We start from the raw sequence: 9,235 nt of genomic DNA, 5'->3' as shown, positions 1-9,235 counted from the left end.
TCCGGCCGTGCCGCTGGCTGAGCAAACACAATGTGCGCAGCCTGCCGGGGCCGAGGCACCTCCAGATAAACTTCATTGTGCTCCTGAAAAGGCAACAATCCAGCGCTGGCAGCTCCATGCAGCATGGGATGAACTCAGCTTCCAGAGGCCACGGGGACCCAGTCCTGCTGGGGCTGTCCCTGCATCCCCTGCCCACACAGCTGGGCCCAGCAGGGAGCCAGCCCGTGCCAGCACCGCCTGCGAGTGCTAACAGCTGCTTGGAGCCCGCTCAGAAACACCAGCCTGGGCTGTGCTGCTGCCAGCCCTGCTGTTCCCAGCACAATGACAGCTCAGGGGGAGCCGGGAGCAGGCAGCCCTGGGGGAAGGGATGTGCAGAACTCCACAGCAAGGAGTGAGCTTGTCTGTGGGAGAAAGGAAGGTGGTGTGAAGCGGCAGCGGGCTCTGGCCCACACGGGCCTCCCCTCTGGCACCAGTGTGCGTTGGTGCTGCCAAGGAGCCGGGGCTGCAGCAAGGCTGTGGAGCAGAGCCAGGCACGGCACATAGCTGCAGGATTCAGCATGTGTCCTCACATCCTGCTGCCTCTCTTGGTACAAACACTGTCCAGATTTCCAACGTCAGCAGGAGAGAGACCAGCCAGATTGTTTTACAGTTTCAAGAACCCATAATGTTTTCCAGAGAGTAGGACTGCAGCCCATCTTCTGGAGCAGGAAAAGCTTCTGCAGCCCCAAGTCATTGCCGACAGCCCTCCAACTTCATCAGCTCATGGCAGCCAAAAGCACCAAACAAATGCTGGTTGTCCTCAGAAAGGGTATGAGTGCACCCTACGCATAACAAGGCAGTATTTACCCTGGGACCTGGTAGCTCAGTTCCAGGTCCTACTGGGTGGAAGGACCCTGCGGAGCTCCTGCTCTGTGGCTGGCCCAGGGCTGACTTTGCGTAAGGTTCTGGCAGCAGCATCTGAGTCAGATGGTGTTTGTTGGGGGTGGGAGACCTATGGGGCAGCCCTGTTCCAGCACCAGGGCACTGCGTGTCCCTGTCACACAGCCAAGCTGTCCCAGCCTCATCTGTGTGCAGGACAGTTCAGAGGAGCAACTCCATCCTCCCGAAACGCCATCCTGACCTGGCTCCCTGCTGCAGGAGTATGAGGACAGACACCCTTACCTCCAGCTGCATAGCTTCCCCCATGTCCCAGCTCAGCTGGGAACACAGCCCCTAGCACCAGCTGATGGTGTGGCTGGCCACAAATGTTTAATGAAACAGAGTGGAGTCATTTGTCTGGGCTGACCCCACCAGGAAGTCTGCGCTCCACAAAACAAACCGTGCTTTTGTTTGAGTTGTTTTAAGTAAAACACATGTCACCCCTGTAAATCACAGGTCCCATTCCCCACCCTACCCTAGGGCACCCACCTACCAAGGGCAGGTGCTGGGGTAAGCCGAAACTGCAGGCTTCCTGAGTGATGGCGAGGGGGCTGGGAAGGAGCAGGCTGCTGAATGGGGCTGGGGAGTCCCAGATGCCAGCCGCTCCGTAGGGCTGTGCACCCCAGCTGGGATCCATGGGGCTGCCACGTCCCAGCCCCGAGCACCCACTCCCTCATGGTGGATCCCAGCCAGCTGCACCCCGACCCCCACCATCCCCCATCCCCTCAACCCTCGCCGTGCCGCCAGGCCAGGTCGCCGCTCTGCCGCCCCTGGGGCCGCAAGCCTGGACTCCAGCCCGAGGCCCAGAGCCGGCGGTCCCCAGCACGAGCGCGGCCGAGGCCCGGGGCCATCCGGCAGTGCGAGAAGGCGGGCGGCCGGCATGGGGCCGCGGCGGCTGCCGGCAGCAGGGGCCGGAGCGGGTTCGTGTGCCGCGGGTGTGCTCCCTCCCTCCCTGCCGCCTGGCAGCCCGCCACCGCGCCGGGGGTTCGCTCTTTTCTCACGACCTCTCAGGTTCCTGAGCTCATCTGGGAGCTATTCATTTCCTGCCAGAAAACAGCCTTGCCTGCTAAAAAAACCACCTTGGCCGCAGCGCGGCCCAGGGCTTGGTACGAGGGCTCTCTCGGCTTAAATCATAAAGCTCTGGCTGTCTGACTGGAATCAAAGGCAGGGCGGGCGCGGGGGGGCCGGGGCCCGTGCCATATGGTAGCACTTAAGAGCCAAGGAGGAAGCGAGGAGGGGTTGCGCACCGCTTGCGAGGAGTGTGGGAAAAGTTAATTGACTTTAATGACAGGTTTCCCGGGCGGGCGGCAGCACCCGGTGGAGCACAGGGCTGCGGCAGGCAGGGAGGTGAGCAGGGCACGGCAGGGGCCATAGGCAGGTGTGCAACACCAGCAGCCCACATGCCATTGCCAGTGCGGGACGGGGCCAGGCACAGGGCTTCCTACACACTTCATCCCCAGAGTGAAGGCGTTGGCTGTACCCAAAGGGCAGCTCCCACACATAAAGGCCCACAGACCCCCCAGCCCACATTTGTCATCCAAATTTGCCAGGGTTTAAGTGAATTAGCATCAAGAGCACAGCTCCTGGGAATAGCTCTGATCCCTTCAAATCGCACAAACTCAAGCAGATCTCTCCTGTCAACAGGCTGTGGGACTGAGCAAATACAAAGCTTTGGTGAAGCCAGAGCCCAGCATACAGCAAATACACTATCTGCAATCTGAACTCCCATTAGCAGATCAGTTCGTCTTTTCTTTCACTCCCAGATCTATACTAATAGGCTGTTCCATCAGCCTACCATAGTCTCCTCTTTATGTGCTTCCCCAGCAGGAGGGCCCTGCTCAGCTGGAGTACCCACAGCTGCTACAAGTGATGCACCCAGCTCCCACCAGCACCAGGCAACACGGATCCCGAGCAGGCAGGTCCTGCAAGTGGCCCCTTGAGAGCACAGCAGGCTTGGTCCTGCCATGTCACCAGCAGCAGTGCAGAGGTGACACCGGGGCAGGCAGCCCCAGATACACAGAGCTGGCACATAAAGCCCGGCTGCTGGATACCACAGTGAAAGCAGTAGTAAAAGCAAAGGTATTGGGAGATACAGGGAAATCTACATACAAAAAGGAGAGAAGAATGCTGATCATCACCCGCATGCCTGGGAGATCATCCTCTGCAGCTGCTTTCAGAAGACAGCCATCACCAAGCACATCCTCATCTGTAAGCCCTGTGGAGACGATTGCAGACATCTCCTCTCCCCCTCCAAAATTCATCCCAAGAAGTAGTCTCACATCAGGAAGATGCAGAGAGGGGAGGCCTCAGACCCTGTCTGCTCTCACACTCTACAGCAGCTTGCATTTCCCCAACACCTGGACGCAGCTTAGCACCTGGATGAGCCAGGCAGAACCCCACACGCTTCTGTAGGGGATTTGGAAGAAATCCCTGATGGATCCTGGCACGGTTTAAAGCTGCCCGTTCTGAGTGAGGACTTGTTAGGAAGGGCGATGTGAGCTGTAACCCGAGACCACCACTTGCCCCTATCTAGGCTCACATCTTGCCTGGAAATGGGGCATGACCAAGTCAGGAGGGTCAGCTGCAGCTCACAGTTAGAGAGGCAGGCAGCCCACACAGCCCCACCTCGCTCCCCCTGACATATGTTTTCCATATTAAAGCAGAGGAAATGCCCAACTTTATCAAAACCACATGCAGAGCATTAATCATCCGGTACAGCCTGACTCGTGCTCCGTGCCTCCAGCTCCAGGTGGAGGTGGTACCCAGCACCGCCTGCTGCAGCCTGTCAGCCCAGAGACACAGCACTGCGTCCGGCCTGTCCCACAGTTGTAACACGAGACGCTGGCAGGCACTCTCCTGTAAATCACCGGGCTGCAGGCATTGGTGATTTACACCAGGGACAGGCCCCTGGGGTCTGGGCAGGAGGCTCCGTACTCAATCTGTCTCACTGCATGTGAGCAGCTGAGAGGTGCCTCCCTCAGAACACACAGCAGGTCTGCAAACACAACACTTCTAGCAGGTCAGATCAAGCCAGGCTGCTCCCAGGGAAGCAGGAATTACATCTGCCCAGGGGCAGGGAAAGGGCCAGGCAATTTCCCAACACACAAAGGTGGCCAGGTCTGCCATACAGCTCCAGCCCCACAGCAGCACAATCCTTGGGCTCCCTCTAAGCACACAGCCAGCACTCCAGGTATCTCCAAAAGCCTTCCAAAACAGAAGAGACTCTTTTATTTTAAGAGTATTAAAAAAAAAAAAAAAAAAAAAAAATCCCGATCTTTGGTGTCACATAAGGAAGGGAAAGGAAGGGGAGAAAAAAGATCTCGTGTAAAACACGAAACACTGTTGGAGGGAGTGCTATGGTACAAAGGCACAATCCAATATGAACGTATAACCTATGTACAACCGTGCCAGCAGCACGGGGCGCGGTGCTCAGTCCAGTCCGGTGCCTGGCACCCTCACCAGGGCCTCCAGACCGAGTCAGCGGTGCCGGGTGAGGGGCCAGGGGGCGAGGCGGCAGTGGCAGCCGTGGGTGGACCGCCATAGAGGGGCAGCACAGCCCCGCCGGGAGCGAAAGCAGCGCTGGGGATGAGGAAGGCGAACTGCCCGTCAGAGGCAGGCAGCAGCTGGAAGCCACCGTAAACCTTGGCTGCATCAGAACCTGGCTTGCAGGGTACAGCTGGGAGCGGCCCTGCACCTCCACCTGGCGGCACCAGGGGTGGCCCGAAGGCTGCGGGTGGCGGTGGCAACGGCGGAGGCGGCACAGGGTAGTTGATGGCGTTGATCTGGGTCATGCAGCTGGCCAGGTGGCCCAGGAGCCGGGTGCGCACCTCAGTGTTGACACCTTCGCAGGTGGAGAGGAACCGCGTCACTTCATTCATGCACTCGCTGAAGCCTGCGCGGTACTTGCCCAGCACTGTAGGGTCTGTGCTCAGCGCAGCTGTGGGGTGAGAGTCACAGGGCGGTCAGCGGGGACACAACGAGTTGCCCACTGGTGGCACCTCCCACAGCCCTGAGAGCAGGGAGGATGCTCCCGGGCACTGAGGATCCCGGCAGAGAGCACCGTGCATCCCAACACCGAGGTCTCAGACATGCAGCAGAGACCCCGCACGACAGAGAAGCCACCCCGGGCCACCGCCCCCCCACGCCCACTGACTGAGGGCTCCAACCCAGCGCCAAGGACGCAAGTGGGAAGCACGGTGCGTGCCTGCACCCGGGTCAACAGAGCAGAGCACGGAGCCCCAGCACCACCGCCACCCCCCCGCCGCTCACCGGTCATCTGCGCCCGCTGCAGGCTCCGCAGGTGCTTGACGGTCATCTCCAGGATGTCGGCCTTCTCCAGCTTGGAGTGCCGCGAGCTCTGCGGGCACAGGCGGGGCTCACACCGGCACGGCCCCGCCGGACGGCCCCGCGCCCCCCGCCCCGTGCCCCCCCCGCCGCTTACATCCTTCTTCAGCGCGTCCAGGATCAGCGTCTTCAGCTGCCCCAGGCTCTCGTTGATGCGCGCCCGCCGCCGCTTCTCCATGATGGGTTTGGAGGACTGCAAGAGAGGCGGCGGTCAGCGCCCGGCCCGGCCCGGCGCGGCGCAGCACGGCCCGCCCCGCCCTTACCTTCCGGTGTTCCGCCGCCGTTTTGGGCTTGTCGGGCGTCGCGTTGATGCTGGCGGGGGTGGCGGCCACCGGCGAGGCGCTGCTCTTCTCCATCAGGTCGGCAGGCATGGTGCGGCAGCGCCAGCCACCGCGGCACAACGCGGCACGGCAGCGGGAGAGCGGCAGCGGGAGGGCGGCCCCGCGGGGGCGGGCGGGCGCGGAGCCCCGTGCGGGCGGCGGGTGGGAGGCGGCGCGGCGCGGCTGCCGCGCGCCTTTGGCCGCCCCTACTTATAGCGCGCGCCGCACGCGCGCGGCTCGTGTGAAACGTCCCCCGCCGCCGTTCCCACACTCGCGCCCAGCCAATGGGCGCCGCCCGCACGCGGCCCCGCTCGTGGACGGCGCCCGCCCATTGGCTGCGCGCCGCGCGGCGGCCGGCGGCCAATGGCGGGCGGGAGGGCGGCGGGCAGGCGGCCGCGGTTAACCCCTCGGGCGCCGCCCGCGGGAGGGGAGGGCAGGGCCGGGTCCCGCCGGGAGCGCCGCGCTAATTACCGAGTTAATTGGCGCCCGTGGCAGGCGCGGCCCCGCCCGCTCCCCCCGGGGGGCCGCCGGCAGCGGGGAGGGGAAGTAGGGGAGTCGCGCGGTGGGGGGCCGCGGCCGGCGGGGTGAGGTGCGGGGCAGCGCGCCTGGCGCGGGGCCCGACTGAGGCGTCCCGGGGCTGGCTGCGGGGACGAGGGCGCGGCTGCGGCTGCCCGCGCACGGCTGCGGTGCGGGGGCCCCGTCACGGTGGCCTGGGTCCTGTGGTGGCGGCCCGGATCCCATCAGCGTGCTCTACGCTCTGGGGCTCCTCACGCTGCCCTGTGCTGGTGTCCGGTCCCTGTCACGGCGGCCCGTAACCATTAATGGCTCCCGGGCTCTGTCGCCGCAGTCAGGACACTGTAGCGCTGTGCCCAGCTGCCAGCCGTGGGCCCTCACGGCCCGGCGCCCCGTGGCTGGTCCCGGCAGTGGCACAGCGGTCTGTGGACTGCAGTGCACTGCGCTCACGCTGCTCCGCGCACACGCCTGGCTGGCGCTGCAGCTGCACGTGTGTGCCCTGCTCCCGGCACCCAGGCGAGCACAAAACCACAGTGCAGCGCCTGCTGCTCAGCCCCGGCACAGCTGTGCCTGCACCGCCCCGGCTGGGTCGGACGGTTCGTGGGGTTACTTTAAAATTAAAAAAAAAAAAAAAAAAAAGTATTTTGCCTGGGGACTTGAATCTTTCTTTTCCCTCCGCTTGACTGACTTTCTCACACTCCTATTCCCATAGCCTGCCAGCTAAGCCTGAGTCATCCTGCCAAGAATTAGACCTGGCCTATTCAGAAATGTGCTCGCTCGCTCTTTCTGTCTCTCTTTCTTTTCTTTCTTTCTTTCTTTCTTTCCTTCTTTTTTTTTTTTCTTTGAGTATACACAGCGATGTTTTTCCACCTCCTCCAGTACCTGATCTGCACCTGTACGGGGCCAATCCCACACGTATCACCTGATCTCGCCTTTTCAGAGACCGTGAGAAAAATAAAGTTCAGGAAAGAAGAGACATGTTTGCAGATCTCACCGGCGCAAAGCCCTCGTCTCCGCAGAGGCTTGCCTGCCACCGGAGTTTTAAAAAAGGAAAATAAATAAAAGAGAGTGTCATGTTTAAAACTACAGAAAAGCACAAATCCAGGCTTTCTTTCAGCTCCTTGGTCGAGTCACAAGTCTTTTGATTTAAAAACAAAGAGCAGCCTTCAGTGGGTAGGATTTAACTTCAGATGAGCAATATTTGATGTAAGCGTCCATTAGCCGGAGCTGCAGGCAAACTCAAGTGAGGAAAAGGTGGGGACTGCACTGGGGAACCACCTCTTGGTCATCTCTCCATGTGAGACAACTGCTTAGCGTGAAAGCTGCAGTATGTTTTTGAAGTGCCTAAGGTGTTCTCTGATGGGAAAATATTTTTTAATTAAAAAAAAAAAAAGAAAAAAAAAAACCGATGGGAAGGTCATCGCAATTCCTGAGGTAGTGCTCTCCCTCCTATGGGGATTTGCAAAGGAAATGCAAAGCCGGGCAGCCCAGTCCTTCCTGGGCTGAGAGTGAGAACAGGCTGCAATTACCTCCATGTTTATGGCAGCCCAGGAGCTGCTAACCACCTCTAATTGCTGGCAGCAGGTCGGTTTCTCATGGGGATGGAGCAGGGCAGGCGGGGATCACAGGCTGTAATTACGGGAGGCCAAATCTTGTCCGGTCAGGCAGCTGGGGAGCACCCTGGCCATCGGCAATAGGACTCAATCTGCAAGTGGGGGCTGTGGGGCTATGTCCCCGCCTGCCACAGGCCCAGGGGAGGCTTTAGTTTGTTGGAAGCCCAGCTGAGGCCTTGGAAAGGGTAGCATCCTATGGGGCATCCTGTTGGGTGTTCCTGCTCTGTGTCCCTGTCTCTGCCTGCCTGCTGCGAAATGCTGTGCACGTGCGAGGGCTGTGATCCCGCAGCGGAAGCGTGCCTGCGTGTGAATTCCCCAGGGATCAGGAGAGGAAGGGGAGGATTTACATGGGAGGATGTTTCTGGAAATGAAGTGGCCAAGGCCAGGCTCCAGCTGGAAGGAGGTGGTGAACAGGCTTGAAACCGCTGGGGGATCTGGAACAGCTCCTCCGGGCTTCTCCAGCTCTGCATGAAGGCTATCAAGGGGGGAAAGATATCCCCTGATAAGGGACTGCTTGTGCAACAGGGTGTTCCCTGTTTTCTGATCCTCTGGCACTGATATTCTTTGCTCAGGCAGTAATCTTGGGTTACAAACTAGGAATTGTCCAAAGCAGCTTTGGGAAGAACCTTTGGACAGCTCATTGGGACATTACTGACTCACAGAACATCTCGAAGGGACAAAGCATTGGCAAGAAAATTTAGGCTGGTCCTGGGCCCAGGGGCAGGGAGGTGGAATAAAGCAGGGTGCTGCTGCTGGTGTGGCACATGGGAGGTGAGAAGGTGGCAGAGCTGGCTGTGCTTGTCCTGTAGGTGTAACCCAGACAGAACAAAGTGGGTGTCTGAAGATCCAAAGCTCTAATATCCAAAGCTCGCAAGAAGTATAGAAAGCAAATTGCTTTTAAGAGCTGGGGTATTACAGGAAGAGCCCTGACACAAGTTGTAGCCCAGGAATACCAAGCCTTTCACCTTCGGGTCATGGGCTGAAAATCTAGCCCGCTCACAATTGGAAGTTGTCACCACCCTGAAGGCTGGAAAACAAGTGCTGCAGCTTGAGGACAGCTGCCACTGGTGCAGATTTCTCCTCTGGGCAGCCCCACACACATGCCATGGTCCTAGCCCAGGAGCACAGTGTGGGACTTCACATCAGCAGTCTGTAGAGAGAAGTGCTCTCTGGTAGCTTTGGGGAACGTTTCAGGGATTTTTTCACCTCCAGATCTCTGGGACAAAGTCATGTTCCAGCTGAATTCATGATGGAGCCTCCCAGACAGAGCAAAGCTTTCAGGGGTGTTGCTGCAGGTCCTCAAGGTGAAAAGGGCAGAGCCACTTTCATCAGAAGCGTCGCTGCAGGAGCAGCTCCGTGGGCAGACGGCAGTCTGGATTCACAGCAGATCCTGCCCTCCTGGACACTGGGGCCCATTCCCCAGACTTCTTCCTGAGAAATTCCTCCGTCTGTACAGACAGGGAGCAAACAATTCTCATCTCCCCATCCCGGCACAGGCTGCTGCGCAGCTCTGCCCTGGGGAGGGCT

The 9,235-nt window shown here is 59.8% G+C and overlaps 1 protein-coding gene across 1 annotated transcript; it reads right to left on the bottom strand.

Annotated features, from left to right (window-relative positions):
• Window positions 1-4,105: 4,105 nt before the first annotated feature.
• On the bottom strand, window positions 4,106-5,751 carry HES1 (hes family bHLH transcription factor 1). Its single transcript, XM_048954763.1, has 4 exons — window positions 5,526-5,751; window positions 5,360-5,455; window positions 5,188-5,275; window positions 4,106-4,855 (listed from the first exon to the last, which is right to left on the bottom strand). The coding sequence occupies exons 1-4, from the start codon at window positions 5,631-5,633 to the stop codon at window positions 4,374-4,376; spliced, it is 774 nt and encodes a 257-aa protein (XP_048810720.1). The 5' UTR covers window positions 5,634-5,751; the 3' UTR covers window positions 4,106-4,373.
• Window positions 5,752-9,235: the final 3,484 nt, after the last annotated feature.

This window comes from Lagopus muta, chromosome 9 (genome assembly GCF_023343835.1).
Source record: "Lagopus muta isolate bLagMut1 chromosome 9, bLagMut1 primary, whole genome shotgun sequence".
NCBI classification, from domain to species: domain Eukaryota; kingdom Metazoa; phylum Chordata; class Aves; order Galliformes; family Phasianidae; genus Lagopus; species Lagopus muta.
This window is presented reverse-complemented; position numbering and strand designations above follow the sequence as displayed.